At 50.1% G+C, this 17,610-nt stretch overlaps 1 protein-coding gene and 1 non-coding gene across 5 annotated transcripts in view; both read left to right on the forward strand.

Moving 5' to 3' along the window:
- The window catches only part of GSN (gelsolin), a 52,384-nt gene that overhangs the window by 26,007 nt on the left and 8,767 nt on the right, over window positions 1-17,610 (forward strand). For all 4 annotated transcript variants that reach the window (XM_033122428.1, XM_033122429.1, XM_033122425.1 and 1 more), the window contains 9 exons: window positions 1,314-1,518; window positions 2,262-2,416; window positions 7,126-7,287; window positions 8,849-8,998; window positions 10,148-10,237; window positions 12,467-12,599; window positions 13,885-13,973; window positions 14,148-14,363; window positions 16,242-16,375. In XM_033122428.1, coding sequence (XP_032978319.1) covers window positions 1,323-1,518; window positions 2,262-2,416; window positions 7,126-7,287; window positions 8,849-8,998; window positions 10,148-10,237; window positions 12,467-12,599; window positions 13,885-13,973; window positions 14,148-14,363; window positions 16,242-16,375 — 1,325 coding nt within the window. In that variant the 5' untranslated portion in view covers window positions 1,314-1,322. The remainder of the gene's footprint in view (window positions 1-1,313; window positions 1,519-2,261; window positions 2,417-7,125; window positions 7,288-8,848; window positions 8,999-10,147; window positions 10,238-12,466; window positions 12,600-13,884; window positions 13,974-14,147; window positions 14,364-16,241; window positions 16,376-17,610) is intronic.
- TRNAF-AAA (transfer RNA phenylalanine (anticodon AAA)) lies at window positions 3,977-4,051 on the forward strand. The gene has a single exon. It is a non-coding gene; the product is annotated as a tRNA-Phe (tRNA).

Below are 17,610 nucleotides of genomic sequence, written 5' to 3' on the forward strand. Positions count from 1 at the left end.
TAGAGGCTAACCTCACCTTGGCCGGATTTCTTTTCCCTTGCCGCCTTCTGATGTCTTATCCATCCCTGCTGCCTGATTTCTCCTTTTCCTCATCTGGTTTTTCCTTCCCTCTGCCTGATTTCTCTTCTTCCCTCTTCTTATTGCTTCCATTTCAGATTCCTCTTTCTCATCTGATATTTCCCTCCCTCTCCAATATTTTCTCCCTTTGTTTTGTATGATGTCACCTCTGTGTGCTTATTGTTGTTACTCTTATTTATTCTCCCCTCTCTGATCTCTCCTCTGCCCTGTCTGGTTTTTCCTCTTCTCTCCTGTTTCCTTTTTGCGTTTCTTCACCCCTCTGCCTGAGTTCTCCTTGTCCGGTTTCTCTGACTTCTCCCATCAGGTCTGTCCTCCGGCCAGGTGACCTGTGCCTGCTGATTTCTGCCCTTTGGCCTCAGGCTAACCGTCTCACTCTGCTCCATCTCTAGCCCCGTGCATGTCTGATGGCCTTTCCCCCATTCCTGACCTCCTTATCTCCAACAGGCTCCTGCAGACCCCAGCTGCATCCTCTCTGCCTTTTCTAAGAAATGGGACTTGGGGATGGGGTATTGGGGGGCAGAAGGGAGGAGGCAGACAGCGCAGGAGGCCACTTGGGCTAAGTCATTTAGGCCCTTCTTGGGGATGTGATGGGGACATGGACAGGGCATGGGATATCTTCCCATTTCCAAAGAGCAAAAACAAACAGGCTGTGTGACCGTGGGCCAGTCCCCTCCCCACTTTGGGCCTCAGTTTCCCCATCTGCAGAATGGGGTTGGATGAGGAGCTCTCTGAAGACCCTTCTAGTTCTAAGAGTCACTGAGGATACTGGAAGGGAACAATGCTGAGCTCCTGGGGACCCCCAGCTTTACCACTGCCATCCGAGGGGCTCTTTTCATGGTCCCAGAGCTCGTGCTCTTGGAGCTTGGGGCAATCCCTGCCATGCCATTTTCTGGCTGGGGGTCCTTGGCAGAGTCACTTCACCTCTCTGTGCCTCAGCTGTCCCATCCAATTGGCACTAAGAAGGGAAGGAGAAGGGAGCTGGAGCCCTTTGTCTCCCCATGATTGGAGAACTGATTACTCTCTGGCCAAGGGCAGGGTTTGGAGCCTAAACTCTTCCCTGTTTGCTCACCCCTTGAGACAGGGGTTGTAGAAGGGGTTAGACTTGCCTCGGGGGTGGGGAGAGTCAGAGGCTCAAGTGGGATGCTCTTGGTGCTGGAAACCACCCTCCCTCATGCCCGGGGTCTCTCCCCGCCAGGGCCCCCACCCCTGCTCAGGCTCCGCCCTGTCTCTTCCAGCCCGGCAGCATGGTGGTGGAACACCCCGAGTTCCTCAAGGCCGGAAAGGTGCCTGGTCTGCAGATCTGGCGTGTGGAGAAGTTCGACCTGGTACCTGTACCCCCCAACCTTTACGGAAACTTCTACACAGGCGATGCCTATGTCATCCTGAAGACAGTGCAGCTGCGGAATGGGAACCTGCAGTACGACCTGCACTACTGGCTGGGTGAGGCCCGCCCCCACCCCAGGCCCCACTCCCATAAAGCACAGACCTTTGAGGCATGGTCCCCAGGGGGACGCCCATGGGAGCTAAGTGACTACTGAGCATCAAGTAGGTCCCAGGCCCTTGGCTGGTGATTATGTGTCCCCAAACTCTAGCGCCAGCCTGCCCGAGTTCAGAGCCCAGCCCTGCCCTTTGGAAAGGCACTCAGTCCCTCTGGAAAGGGGACATGATGGTGGCAGTGCCACACTACCTCGAAGGGGTGTTGGGAGGGGTAAACGAGTTAGTGTAGCACTCAGAATTGGGGGTGACTTGGGGACCCTGGACCTGCTCCACAGCTTCCCTGGCCCGTCTCCAGCCATGCCTCAGTTTACCCTTCAGAGTTGGGAGCCTGGAGTCCCTGCCACAGCTCTGTAGTGTGACTGTAAGTCCTGCGCCTGCTGAGCGTCCGTTTCCTAATGTGTGAATTGAGCCCACGCTCCCAGGCCTGACATCACGCTCAGGAGGGCTGAGAGGGAGTGCAGGGCAATGAGGGAGAGAGGTGAGCGGAGGGGAACGTGTTAGAGCTGAGAGGACTCAGAGACCATGGAGTCCGGCCCCCGCCTCCCCCATTATGTAGATGGATTAACTGAGGGGCTTGCCCAGTTTGTACAGCCAGGCCTGCTCCGTGCTGGGGGCTCCAGAGTCCTCCACAGGAGGCTGGGACTACTCTCCGGAAGCCAGGCTTACGCTGCTCGAATGTCGCCTAGGCAATGAGTGTACCCAGGATGAGAGTGGAGCAGCTGCCATCTTCACCGTGCAGCTGGACGACTACCTGAACGGTCGGGCCGTGCAACACCGCGAGGTCCAGGGCTTCGAGTCGGCCACGTTCCTCGGCTACTTCAAGTCTGGCCTCAAATACCAGGTGGGTCCTGGGCGGCAGGGACAAATGCACCAATGGCAGGATACATTCAGGTCCACCCATCTTTCAGTCCTGTGGGGAGATGTCAGAAGACAGGTCAGAGCTCAGCCTTTGGCATTGGCCAGCCCTGGGTTTGAATCCTGGACCCTTCCTAGCTGTGTGACCTTGGACAAATCACAATTCCTCTGTGAGCCTCTGGTTCCTTATCTTAAAATGGAGAGAAGAAAATTCCCCATCGTCTCACAGGGTTTTCTTCCTAGCCCCAGTAGCAAGGTGTAGGCCATGGGTGGAAACCTAGCCCCTCGCTTGCCAGGGGCGTGGACCTAGTCCTGTTCCTGCACCCCTTAGATCTTTGGCCCTGCCGACAGAGTGCCCATGTTAGATATTTGAAAGGGGCGCCCTTGATGACGTTCTTCTTTCTGTTCATTAGAAGAATCCCCCTTGAACTTGAACTTTGAAGAGTCTGAACCAACACAGATCTTTCCCCCAGTCCCCAGCCAGGTGGGGCTGAGCAAAGCCAAGCTAGGAGTCCTGAGAAGCTGTGCCCTAATATGCTGTGTGACTTCTGGCAAGCCACTTGGCCTCCCTGAGCCTCCTTCTCCTCTCTGGTAACACAAGAGCCAGTTGTACCTGCCCTTCAGGCCTGTGGAGAGGATTTGGTAAAGGTGTAGCTGGGAAATGCCTTGCACAGGGCTTGGCTTGGAAGGGCTCAGGAAAAGCTGTAGTTTTGCAGAGCTGGGGTTCTCTTTGGTTAGGATAGGGAGAGGATCACAAGCTTTGATAGCCAGATGGACCTTAATGTCAGAGTCCAAATCTCTTATTTTACGGGATAGAGGGGAACTGAGGCACAGAGAGGTTAAACAACTAGTTCAGGGTTACACAGCAAGTCAGTCCCAGAGCTAAGACCAGAACCCAGATCGCCTGACTCCCAGCATGCTTTCCACTACACCAACCTGCCTCTTAAGCCAAGTCTGTGCCACTGATATGTTGTGTGACTTTATAAAAGTCATCGTCCCTCTCTGGACCTCAGGGTCCTCTGTGGTGACCCTTTCTGCCCAGGTGAGGCACAAGGAATTGGATGATGGGAACATGCTGGTGAGACAGATATGGGCAGGGTGTATCCTGGGAACAGGGCCTCAGCTCTGGGCTGGGCAGAGGTGGACTGGATTCCCGGGAACCTACCAGTGCCCCATGTTTGCTGGTTCACTGGTGCTCACAGCTGCTAATCCTGAGCTGTCCGGCTCTACCTTCTACTTACAAAGCCCCTTCTGGGGCTTCTCCCTTGGTACCTTGGGCCCCTTGGTACCTTGAAGGAGAGGTAAGAAGGTTGGAACCCAGGCCCCTGACCTGGAGAAGGACCAGGCTTTTTTGTAGTTCCTGGAATAGGGAGCAGAAAGAGCACTTGACCAGGAGCCAGAGAGATTAAGGTTTATGGTCCCAAGGCCACTCTTGTAACTGCTTTGAGGCTTTGGACCAGTTGTGTGCTTCTGGGTGTGTGCCCTGACACGTTCCCCATTTGTCATCCATTCAGCAAACATTGATCAATTATATAATAATTGGGGTGGCCGGTTAGCTCAATTGGTTAGAGCGTGGTGCTAAATAACACCAAGGTTGCCGGTTCGATCCCTGCATGGGCCACTGTGAGCTGCGCCTTCCTTAAATAAATAAATAAATAACCCTGCTTATTGTTGCTGTGTGGACAAGTTAAGCAACTTGCACAGCTGGTAAGTGATGGAGCTGGGATTCAAACCTGGATGAAGGGCTAGCATGGAGGTGGTTCAGAGTGGACATTTCTAGGTCTCCTGGTCTCTGATCTTAGCTCAGGTAGAGCCTAGGTCATGTTTAGCAAGGCTCCCCTACCCTCCGGGGATTTTTTCAGGATGTTCTTGGACCAAACTTGGGAATGGTCCAGGGGGCGGGTTCCCAACTTGGGCCTGGATTTGGGACATCAGTTCTGGAAGACCCTGTTCCTGGTGAAAATATGAGGTCCAAGGCCGGTCCTGTTTTCTACCCCCTGCCAAGTCCTCCGGCTGCCCCCGCACTTGGCTGGCCCAGCCCAAGGTTCTGGCCTGGCGCCCTTATCAATTATAGATCCCCAAGGAGCAGAGCTTGTTACGCAAGACTTGTTCCTGTGAAAGCCTGCACCTCAGAGCCAATTCTGTCCTCGGTTGTGAGAAGGGGCAGGGAAGGGACAGGAGATACTAGAGAGGGCTGTCACAGGGCCTGGCTCATCTTGTTCTGCAACCTCCAACTCCTTTTAAAAGTCACTGCACTTTTCAGAATCCGTTGATCCCGTCCCAGTCAACCCCCGCCCCCCACCCCTCCTTCTTTTCCTCCTTCACTCTCTACTCTCAGACAGAACCCTAGGGACCCCTCTGGGTTGAGTTATTTGAAACCCTTTATTCAAACAATCAAGGCTGGGCTGGGCTGATCCTAGATGGGAAACTCACAGAATCACTTGAACCCTTCCCGTCCCTTTCTTATTTCTTAGATTAATGAACCCTGTGTTTAGAGGGTGGAGGGGTTCGGCCCCAATCGCTATGTTTTTCTTTGTTTTATAAACAATTTAACATTTTAAAAAATATAAATCTTTATAGATTTTTCCTTCTTCTGACTACAAGAGTGATACAAGCTTATTGTGAAATATCAAACATAGAAACACAGGTTTTGAAAAGTAAAAGTCCCCCATGATTGGAGATGTACCCCAAATGGCGGGTAGTTTTTCTCTCTCTCTGTATATGAACATATAGATATGTATATTCATATACATATAGAACTATATTTGGAAAGTAGCTTTTAAAACAATTTATCCTATTGAATTTTTTTCAAGTAATTTGGTGTCAATCTCTGCCCACCTAATGATTAGACCATAAAGCAACAATCAATGCTAAAGATTATAGTAGAAGTAGTGGAAAAGAGTAAAAATTTCAAAAAATTTCTGTCCCCTGTGGTTATAGATCCACCAATGTCTTCTAAGAGCTTTTCTTTTTACTTTCTTCCTTTTTTTTTTTTTTTTTAGTTTTTTTGTTTTGTTTTTCTTCATACATTTTTCTTTTCTTTTTTTTCAGAGCTGGCTTTTATTGTTTTTTGTTAACTAGTCTTTCCAGGTCTAATTTTCTTGATCAGAGGATAAATTAATTTATCAGGAAGTACACACCCACAATAATTAAAAATCAATTAATCTTTTATTTTATAAATTTATATACAGAAAATTTATTGGAACCAAGATTTATGACATAAAACGACCCATTTTCTTGTAAAAAAAATGTTTCTTTTTTTTAAACATCAAATATAAGGCCTGCTTGAACAAGTAAAATATTTCAGAGATGTACTGAAAAAAAGTTAAGGGTCTTTCTTTTCCCTTGTCTCCCCATTCCTTGTCTCTGAGGAATCCATTGAAACAGTCAGACTTTTCAGATCCACTGTCTCTTTACCTCCAGCTGAATGAAGTCCCCAGGTCAGGGCTGCCCACAGACACTCAGTAGTCCCTGGGCTGGCAGACTTGGGCACGGCCGGGTTCCTGGAAGGGCAAGTTTAGGGGTAAAACCCAGCACTGCCATCAACTAGTTGGGACCCTGGGCATGGGACTTACCCTCTTTCCACTTGTTTCCTTGCCTGTGAAGTGGGGTAATGAGAGTCCCTACCTCAGGGCTTGTTGTGAGAACCACATTGCATGTCCATAAAACAGATGCCCTAGCCCATGGCACGGACTTAGTGAGTGGCATCCTCTGCAGTCATTAGCAGGTGAGCGCAGGGCGTTTCATCTTCTCTTCACCTGCCCTCCCTCACCTGCCCCCCAGCACGAGGGCCATTGAAGCAGGGCAGAAGAAGGCTCTGTGAACACCTTGGCAACCCTGCTGAGCCCCAGGGGATACTCTTGAAAGGCCTCATGCTCATACCAAGAAAGGCCACCAGGGGCCGCTCCACTCACAACCAGAAAAACATTGCTTGAAAGACTGCCCTGAACAGTTGGCTTGTTCCTGCCTCCCATCCTGAGTGACCCTAGTGACGTTTGCTCTAAGATAGCCTGATATTGGGGGAAGAACCTGTCGATTTAGACACACCTGGGTTTGAATCCTAGCTCCAGCCCTTACTCGCTGTGAGATCTCAGGCACGTCCCTTCACTTTTGCGCTTCATTTTCCTTATCTGTAAGATGGGATAATGACACCTGCCTCATACATGATGCAAAACGCCCCGCACAGTGGGCGTTATCATTTCACAAATGTTTCCATATTGTTTACTGTGTGTCGACATAATAGGAACCCAGTTAAAACTCGCTCCCATTGTCTCCTCGCTGTCATGGAGTCTGTGCGGCAAGAGTCAGACTTGGCTTCGCTCTGAAAGGGAGGCAGCAAAGAGGGGCCTGGATGGGGTGGCCCCATTTCTGGCGCTAGTGGAAGCCTTTTTCTTCCACCCCCATGGAACCTTTTCCTTGCAGAATGTCTTGGGGACTAGGGTTCCTTAGAACACCCCTTGGGAAATGCTGGGTTTGAGAAAGAAGTGTTTGCAGCTTTTGATTCAGGAAAATGGCCCTGTGTTCTTGTCAGTGGAGTATAAGATTCAAAAGGGTGACAAGGTGTAGTGGTAGGGAATCTGCTGGAAGGCCACTGGTCCAGCCAGAATTTCCTTCAACTCAACCCTATTCTTTTCCCCCATATCTGCTTCTTTGGACCCTCTCCCCGAGACTGACGCTATCTCCTTGACCCAACAGAAAGGAGGCGTGGCATCAGGATTCAAGCACGTGGTACCCAATGAGGTGGTGGTGCAGAGACTCTTCCAGGTCAAAGGGCGGCGTGTGGTCCGTGCCACTGAGGTACCCGTGTCCTGGGACAGCTTCAATAATGGCGACTGCTTCATCCTGGACCTGGGCAATGTGAGTCTGCCCTGCCTTTTCCCAGGGGCCACTGAGGTGCTTCTGGCCTGGCTTCGGGAGGTAGAAAACACCCATGTTAACACATGCAAAGGCATGGACAGGGCAAGCCACAGGAACAGCAGCCCCCATGCACACACCTGCTCTAGGCATGAGTCAGACACACCTGTAAAGACTGAGGTACAGATGTGCCCGGCATGCATGGACTCCCACACGTGTAGACTCAGCCCATCATATACATGCCAATAGACCTCGGGCGCAGTGTACTCGGACTTTGATTGATATACAGACCCGCTGACATATTGTGTTCATATACACATCTGCTGTACCTTTTTACATATAGTCACTCACTTCCAAATACATGGAAGGCATGTACAAAAACTATAGGCTCTCACCCACCAAGCATGGACATGGCACACAAGTGGATTTGGGTGTATTGTTCAAGGACCCACATATGTGTGTGTGTGTCGGACGTGCAGTTACACATTCACAGCTGTATGTGGCAATGTGTGGGGGGTGCACTTACCCAGGCCCACCATACAGATGTGTAATGCTTTGTACCCATCCCTCCCCAATCCGCATGCACTCATAACCTATAAATGGACGTGGCAGACATTCCACCCCGAACTCATGTATACACGTGATGTACTGTTCATGCAAACGTAGGCACACACTTACTGAGTGTAAGCTTTTATTAAAGGGTTATAGGCACACAGAAGAGTGTGTGAATCCTGAATGCACACCTGTATGGATTTCACAAAGTGAACACCCATATAACCAACACCCTGATCAAGAAACAGAACCTCACCAGCCCCCAGAAGGCCCCTCTTGTCCTCTTTGAGTCCCTTCACCCCCAAGGGTAACCCCTACCCTGAACTCTCTCAATAGCACAGAGTAGTTCCGCCTGTTTCTGAACTTGATGTACATGGAACCGTTCTTTTTTATGTTTGACTTCTGTTCAACATTCTGCTTCTGAGGTCCATCCATGTTGTTGCCTTTAGCTGTAGATTGTTCGTTCTTCTTGCTACGCACAATTCAATTGGCTGAATACGCCACAATTTATTTATCCTTTCTGTTTTCTGGTTTGGGGCTATTATACATGGTGTGTTTCAGAACCTTCTTGTTAGAACAGGTTCTGACTGAGAATAGCTCTTTTGGGGGACATCTGGGTACACTTTTGTTGGTTATGTTCCTAGAAGGGGGATTGCGGGCCCATAGGATATCGATAGACTGAGCTTTCGTAGCTGTGGCCAGATGGTTTTGCAAAGTGGTTGTAGCAATTTCCGCTCCCACCAGCAGGCAAACATTGTTATACACATTCTCTGTGTAGTTTCACCTGTGAAAAAACACATATCCCGAGCCATGCACTCACGTACCCTGGTGCACAGGGATCACACCTGTTATCCTTAGATGTGTGCATGTGTACGCTCCACCTGCCCTCACCTGGGCCAGCGGAAAACAAGGTGAGTTTACACACACCACACTGTCTCTTCCTGTCCTTGTTACTGGGCAGGGCTTATGCGAAGGCTGGGGCACTGCCTTATACGGGGTCCCTGTCTTACAGAACATCTACCAGTGGTGTGGCTCCAACAGCAATCGATTTGAGAGGCTGAAAGCTACACAAGTGTCCAAGGGCATCCGGGACAACGAGCGCAGTGGCCGAGCCCAAGTGCACGTGTCTGAGGAGGGCGGCGAGCCTGAGGCAATGCTCCAGGTACCGACAGCCCCATCCCAGGAGTGCAGGGGGGTTGCCGAGCCTGGGAAAGGATGCTGTTTACTTTCTTCCATTCAGTAGGCAACTTTGAGATGAATTTGTTTTTCTACCAAGCTGGAACTCTCTAGAAAGTGGGGAAGAACAGCTTCCCTGACAACTCCCAGACGCCCCTGGGAGGTGGGCTGGAATCCAGGCCCTGCTGTTTGCTGGGGTTTAAGCCACACCCTCCAGCTGGGAGGGCCAGGTCTTCCCAAGGAGCCGAGCAGGAGGGTCTCAGCCTCTCTTGAGGGCAAGCCTGATGCTGACGCCAGGTCAGAAATATACGCCCGACACCCAGTCCCTTTTCCTCTTCTGACCGTTCCTGGTCGTGTGTGGCCCATTTAGTCAACTGTGTGGTGCCATCACCAGCCATTTTGCTCTGCAGAGGCGGAGTTCACCAGGAAAACGGGGAGACCGCGAGCTCTGCTCCATGCCACTCGGCTCCGACTTGCGTTGAGTTACAGGTTTTAGGAAGAGCAGACGGTGACTGTCATGGGGAGGAGACTGCACACCGTCCGTGGCGTGGGAGGGGCAGTGAGCTGGGGCTGTTGGGGCGGAGGTGGACCAACATGGAAGAGTAAAAATCGGCTCTCACGTCACAGGGATCTGGGTTCCAGTTCTGATGTGGCCACCTCCCAGCAGTGTGGACAAGTCACCTCATCTCTGTGAACTTCAGTTTCCTCTTCTGTAAAACGAGAGTGATAATCTGTGCCTCCTGGTGTGCGTGTGACATTAAATGAGATCCCTTAAAGGCACATAGTGGAAGATGTTCAGTAGCTGTAGTTACTCTTAGAAGGCCAAGGAGGCACCAGTTGAAGGACCGTCCTGGAGACAGAGAAGCAGGGCAGTCTCAGAACTCTTGGAGACAGGGCTACAGGGAGGAGAGGACTTACCAGGCCGATCTGGTTGAGCTCCATACACAGGAGGCATGTGAAGAGATGCAGGACGTCTCTGGAGAGGGGGTCTTCCCCTAACTGGAGGGTTGCCATCGATGCCTGTGTGGTCCTTGCCTGCCTGGAGAGCGGGGCTCTCTCAGGAGTCCAGGCCCCTCCCCGGGGCATGAGGCTGCCGGGAGCTCATGGCCACCCTTCCATCTCTCCATCTCTGCAGGTGCTAGGTCCCAAGCCAGCTCTGCCCGAGGGTACCGATGACACAGCCAAGGAGGACGCAGCCAATCGCAAGCTGGCCAAGCTCTACAAGGTGAGCCTCAGCTGCTCTGTCTCCTGGAGTCAGGGCAAGGAGGCAGGGGGCCCGGTCTTCCCGAGCTCTGCTATCTTGAGCAAAAGCACACCTGGGGGCTATGGTGGGGGGCTTGGTTTCCGCCTGTCTCCAGGGGGCACCCATCTACTTCCTTTGCCTCTTGCACCAAGAATAAGAGAAAGCCATTGACTGCAGACACATCTGTGTCATGTTCCTCTGTGGGGTCTTGGCAGCACATGTCCTCTCTCGGGGGCTCAGTTTCCTAGTCTGTAAAGTGGAGAGAAAGGCAGTAAGGTCCTCTTTGTAGGATTTCTGGGAGTCCACAGAGAAAACTGAAGGGAAAATACTTGGGGAAACACTACAGAAGTGGGCGTGTGTGTGTATGTGGGGGCGCGTTATGGTTAATGACTTTATAATTTCTTCCTTGTGATGTTTAAAACTGAATGGAGGCTACTGTTAAGCTGAGGCGCTCTGGTCCTGTTGCTGAGCCCTGGGACAAAGGCCCGCTGAGCCATGATACTCATATTGTGCCCTCGGCTTATTTGTGGTAAAATAACAAAACGGGGTGCAGATTCTCATCATGTACAGAGGAAAACCACATTCGTGATTTTTATTCTAATAAAACAACACACGCTCACTATAAAACTAAAATAGAGGGCGATACTCAAGAATATAAAAAGAAAATGAAAGTCAATGTGATTTCACTGGTTTAAGATAACCAATACTATTTTTTTAAATGTCTTAATTACAAAAGTAACAATACTCAATTAAAAACAAAAATCAACCTCTCCTCCTTCCTCTCCATGGGTTACCATGGATACGTGGTTACCATTTTGGTGAGAGAACATCCAGATTACATCCTTCTGTGTCTAATTATATACTTTTCCATCTCTATTTGATATAAATGGATCCAAACTATTTATGCTGTTCTGTGGCCTTTTTCCCCTCAACACAGTCACGAATATCTTTACAGGACCACCTGGCCCTTTATAACAGCTATATAGTTTACGAACTATATAGTTTACGAACTAGAATTCTTCTAGTTTACGAACAGAAGAATTTTTGGCAGACCGCTAGTTGATGGACATCAAAGAATATTTCCACCTTTTCTGATTGCAAACAGTCCCTCTGCACTTGTGCTAGGTATGGCATTAGAGCAAGTTCCCAGACACAGGATGCTGGGTCACAGACTCAATAACGAGTCAGTACTGAAAATACTAGTTCTGGAGTCAGACGGCCTGAGTGCAAATCCCAGGACCGGTATTTTGTAGGTGTGCAGGTCGCTTAACCTCTCTGTCTTGGTTTCCTTGTGAGTGAAATAGGGATAGTAGTAGAACTATCATAGGGTTGTTGCAAGGATTAAAAGAGTTCTATAATTATGTAAGTTATTAAGTATACTAATTGCTTAGACTAGTGCTGGCGCATAGTAAGTACTCAGGAAGCATAGAACATTCATTATTTAAAGTTCTGATAGATATTACTAAACTACTCTGCAAAGGCTCCCAAATTACCCTCCCCAGGGGTTTGAAAGTGCCCATGTACCTAGAGCCTTGTCCACACTGGATGTCATTCCTTTGAATTTTGACTAGTATGGTACACTTTTTAAAAAATTTAATGAACTTCTTATTTTGGAATAATTTTCTAGGTTTACAGAAAAGTCGCAAAGATAGCACAGAGGGTTCTCATATACCTTTCCTATCCAGCTGCTCGTTAATATCTCAACACAACCAGGTGCATTAGTCACAACTCAGAAAGTAACACTGGTTCAACGATACTAACTAAACCACAGACTGTTCAGAGTTCTCCAAGTTTTCATTCCAGATTCCAATCCAAGGTACCACATCCCATTTAGATCTTTTACATTTATTTACTTACTTACTTATTTATTCACTTACTTCCTTACTGGTGAGATTGACTATCTTCTTAGCCAACTACATAATCCTTCTCCTCTGCGAACTGAGTTCCTGCATTTTATCTCCCGTCCCTTTCTGGGTGCTGTTTCCATGTTGCACTTGTGTGTGGTCACAGATGTGGTTGTGACAAAAGAGAAAAGGGAAAAGAAAACCTGAATGTGCCTCAGAGCTTGAGGGTACAAGTCCAGGACACTCTGCAGTGTCCTTCAGGGCTGGGATGCCACCAACCCACGTGTTGGCTTGGGGGTGCCCTCTGGGCAGGCCGAGGTGGTGGAAGTCACTCACACCCTGGGCTCTCTCTGCTTTGTCCCCTCAGGTCTCCAATAGTGCGGGCTCCATGTCGGTGTCGCTTGTGGCTGATGAGAACCCCTTCGCCCAGGGGGCCTTGCGGTCAGAGGACTGCTTTATCCTGGACCATGGCACAGATGGGAAAATCTTTGTCTGGAAAGGTACCGTGGACTGGGGAAGGGTCTGACAGGACCCTGGGTGGGAGCTCCTGCAGCCTGGCAGGCTCTTGCCTCAGGAGAGACGGTGGAGTGTGTATTCCAGGTACCCTGAGGTAGTGGCAGGCTCCTGAATGGAAATCAGGACTCATGAGCTAAAAGCCCAGACTTTGCAATTGCAATTGACTCACTCTGTGATCTTGGGTACTTTACTTATCTCTCTGGGTCTCAGATTTCCAATTTGGACTAAAATCAGTGTTTCCCAAATGTGTTGAAATACCAGTTCTCGGAGAAGCTAATTGGCATCATATAAAAAAGTACGTAAAAAAATGTACAGCTTCGTGGTCAAATATGTTTATGGACAACACTGGGTTAAATGATATTCACAGGTTTGTTTACTGCAGGACTCGTAATAGCCTTTAACTTGCTAACGTATGCATGTTGGCGCTTTTCAGAAAGGTGATCTGGTTTCTGTTTGGGAAACCCTGTGCTCGGGTTCCATGGAACTCTTTGTGGACTGTCTTGGGTACTTATTGCGGGAGGCTACTGGGAAACCTTGGCCCAGATGTTTCGGAGTGGATGCGTGGGCATCTCCTCACATGCTCTATTAGTCCAGAGGAAGGGGGGAGACAGGGGGTGGCAGAGACGGTGAGAGACACACGGAACACTCGTGGCTCTTCCTGTTACCATCTTGGCCCCTCAGCCTTGGCAATAAGAAGGCTGGAGTCTGAGGGCTGGCATCAGCTGCCAGGAGTTGGCCAGGCACAGGGGGGCTTGCAGAGTCTGGACACACGTCAGACTGTGAAATGGGAGGAGTCCCCCACCGTGGACAGATGGCCTAGGGAAGAGAGGGAGCCCGTGGTGGGTAGGCTTCAGAGGCGATGGGGCCGACACAGCTTTCCCACTTGCCGAGTGTCTTTGCTCTAGTTCCTTAACCTCTCTGAGACACTGGTTTCCTTTTATGGAAATGGGGACAAGATAATGATCTTTGTCACATAGTATCAGTACGCGGATTAAATGGAATAATCTATGTATTGTTCTGAGCACAAAACACACGCTCAGTAAATTGTCCGCAGCAGTTGCTGCGGTCGCTGTGATCAGCCAGGACCCCATCTAGACCGTAAGGGCTCCAGGAATGGTCGTCTCGGGGGCGGTGGGGGAGCGGTCTCTGGCCTTGGCTGTCCATTGTCTAAGCAGAATAAGGGGGGAGGTTTGGTTGCTACTTGCTCTGGCCCATTGGGCATTAGGGCGCAGCAGTAACCCCAGCCCCTCACTCTCCGTCTGCCAATAGGCAGGCAGGCCAACACCGAGGAGAGGAAGGCTGCCCTCAAAACGGCCTCCGACTTCATCTCCAAGATGAACTACCCCAAGCAGACTCAGGTGAGTCTGGAGCCAAGTAGGAGAGGGAGAGTGGGTCCAGCTGGGGTGGGGTGGGTGTCCTACCCTCGATGTGGGCTGGCTGTCTGAGGCTCCCCTGAGGACCCCTGCTTGGCGGTCCCTGTCCTCACGGGGACCCGAGCCCAGCCACATCCTGCTCTTCCCCTCCTCTTCCAGGTCTCCATCCTTCCCGAGGGTGGCGAGACCCCGCTGTTCAAGCAGTTCTTCAAGAGCTGGCGGGACCCAGACCAGACGGACGGCCTGGGCTTGCCCTACCTCTCCAGCCACATCGCCAATGTGGAGAGGGTGCCCTTCGACGCTGCCACCCTGCACACCTCCACTGCCATGGCCGCCCAGCACGGCATGGATGATGATGGCACAGGCCAGAAACAGGTACCTGGGGGGCTGGGGTGGGCGTGCCCAGGCCCCTCCTTCGCTCCCTCCCAGGCCCCTCTGGCCCATGCATGGCCACATGGCCTCCTGCTTTCTTCCCCAAGGACTTTTTTCTATGACGTTTTGACCACAGTACTGGTGAATGAGGTTCTTTTCTCTTAATTTTTACAATCAACATACTCTAAGCACCTACTACCTGCTAGGCCCTGTGCCAAGTGTCTCAGAACCCACTTTGCCTGTGAGGAGCGTCTGGTCTGGGAGGGGAGGTGACCACAGCTGGTTGCTCAGACCTGTGTGGTCAGTGAAGATGGGAGGCAAGCACAGGGATCATGGGAGCAGAGGGAGGACAGCAGGGGCTGAGGGTTGGGTGGATGGGGTAGTCTTCACAGAGACACTTCGGTTGGGCCTCAGAGTATGAGTAGGAGTTTGCTGCCAGAGAGGAAGAGTGGGCCCTCCAGGCAGGAAACTGTCCCGGGAGCTTTGCTGGGGCGCCTCCTCAAGGAGGGGCCTTGAGTGCTGTGTCCAAGGTTGTGGACTTGAGCCTCTGATGAGCAGGTGCTAGTAAGCGGTTTTTTCTTTTTCTTTCTTTAAAAGCAGAAATGTGACAGGCTCAGTTCTGTGCTTTCAAAGATCTTTGTGAGAATGGATTAGAGGCAGGAAAATGAAGGTAGAGACTCCATGAGGAGATTGTTGTAATAGTTTAGGGAAGAGATGACAACCTCGAGACCAGGAAGTTCACAGTGAAGATGGAGAAGAGTGGGGTGGTGTGCGGGAGATATTTATGAGGTGGACTCTGTTTCAGGCAAACATTGATTCCATTCCAACATGATAGAAATAGCAAAAGGCTTAATTTTTATGTATTATCGTTTATGTCATTGGGATTATTCATTCTTTCATTCATTACTTGAGTGGGAGGGGAGGATGCAGTGAAAATATTCAGGGTAGGGCAGTGTGGAGAGAGCCCTGGCAGCCTGGCTGTGTGACCTTGGGTGAGTTATTTAACCTCTTTGAGTCTCACTTTCCTGACCTGTAAAATGGGGTTTAGTTCCAGTCCATCATGTTCAAAATTTTTCAACGTCCAGAGATTTTGGGCTTGTTTTCTGGGACTTGGAGGGCTCAATGTCTCTGCAGCACCATCAGGTGGCGCTGCAGGGCCTCATGACCACCTGGGAAAGTCACGTCACCATAGCTCTGCAAAGAGATCTACCAGCAGGGGTCATTCTGAGGTCCTGTAGTGATGGCCCTGCTTCTGGAGGTGAGCTATATAGTCCAGACAATTCAATAATGATACCAATAATGGTAATATTAGTAATAACAATAATTCTAATAATAAGAGTTGCTGCCACCTCCAGAGCTATCAACCTATGCCAGGCTCTGTGCTAGACTTTCATGAATAAAGTCACTTGATCCTCACAACAACCTTTCGAGGTACTCTTACTATTCCCATTTTTCAGATGAAGACACTGAGGTTCAAAGAGTTTAAGCAAGTTGTCCCAGGTCACACAACCTTTAAGGAGGTAGAGGCTGATTTGGTTCCAGGTCACATGTTGATTTGTGCCCTCAGCCCTCACTGTGTTATGCTTGCTAAACGCACATTATATACCGCCATGCAGCTACCAGTCCCTACGCTGATCCCTCCAAGGAGGAAGCAGGGGGTGGGTGGGGCAGGGGTTTGGTGTAAGGATCCTCAGCAGGATACCTGGATTTGAATTGAGTGGCTCTGTGATTTGGACAAATTATTTAACTTCAGCCTGAGCTCAGGTGGAGTCACTTATGAAACTCTTGTCCCATTATGGAACCACAAAGTGGTTTCCAAGCTGGCCTGAGTTGGGGGTGGTGGGGGGCCTTACCCTGTTAAGCCCAGCGTTGCTCTGGCAGATCTGGAGAATTGAAGGCTCCAACAAGGTGCCAGTGGACCCCGCCACCTATGGGCAGTTCTACGGTGGGGACAGCTACATCATCCTGTACAACTACCGTCACGGCAGTCGTCAGGGCCAGATCATCTACACCTGGTGAGGATTGGGGCCGCGGGCTGTGGGGCGGAGCGGGGGCACTGTCCTGACGGCGAGCATGCAGCAGGGCTGGAGGAGTCAACAGGCCGTCTGAGCGTGTGCGGGCCCGAGGTGGGATAGCATCTGCTGGGAAGGGCTCTTACCCACTGAGCACCACCACTTGTCAGAGTCTTTTCTTTTCAAGTCACGTCAGAGAGCGGAGCGTGTTTTTCCTCTGGGTGGTTTTAAAATGCCAAGTCTACTACATTTGTTTTCAAAGAGTCTAACACCTTTACAAACTTTCTTTTCCACAAGCTCTTCGCTGCCATTCTTCTCTTCTTCAGAGGTTTTTTCTCTTTGTTCCTTTTCCTTCATTCTTTACCATCGGGGGTATGGAGGTGTCAAGAGAACCTGAATCGCCACTGCTGGCTGGTGGGAGATTGTCAAAAAGCAAAGGTCCCCCTGACCCTGGGAGAGCCTGGAGACTGTACCTGAGTCAGTACTGCTGGCTGGAGGGAGGTCATCAAAGAGCAGGGGTCCTTTCTGAGCTTCTTTCCCTGCAGCCGGGCGCGGCGAGCGCTCAGGCTCCAGCAGGTCCCCCAACAGGTCCATGGCGGCGGCGGGCTTCGAAGCCCGCAAGCAGCAGCGGTCCCCACACCCCTTGTCTTATTTCTTACAAGGACTTTTAAACTATTCTTATAAAACATTGCGTGGCTGTTGTAGGAGATGTGAATAGGGAGGGAGTAGGGAGAAACAAACAAGCAGAAAATCTCTTCCACCATTCCTCTCGAACTACTGAACACCCAGGTATTTACCCTCCCACCCATTTCCTAATTAAAAATTACTTGTAACTCTTTAAAAATAGATAATGCATTCATGTAATTAAAAAACAAAAACAGGATAAAAAGGTATCTGTTGAGAAATCTTGTTCTCACCGCATCCGTCTCCAACATGTTCTCCAAACCCCAACCCTTCGTGGGTAACCGCTTTTATTAGTTTTTTGTGTATCTGTGCAGTAATTCTTTATGCAAACAAACAAATATGACTCATATCCCTAGTTCTCTCCCTTCCTTACACAATAGATAGTCTGCTTTGTGTGTTGTGCTGCACTTTACTTTTCTCACTTATCCCTCAGTTGTGTCAGCACACGGAGAACTTCCTTGCTCTTTTTTTTTTTTTACAGCTGCATAATATTCCACACTGTTTAACAGATTCCCTGCTGGCGCAGTCTTGGAATCTTTGTGAGATGCTTGTTG

This window comes from Rhinolophus ferrumequinum, chromosome 12, assembly GCF_004115265.2.
Source record: "Rhinolophus ferrumequinum isolate MPI-CBG mRhiFer1 chromosome 12, mRhiFer1_v1.p, whole genome shotgun sequence".
Taxonomy (NCBI): Eukaryota; Metazoa; Chordata; class Mammalia; order Chiroptera; family Rhinolophidae; genus Rhinolophus; species Rhinolophus ferrumequinum.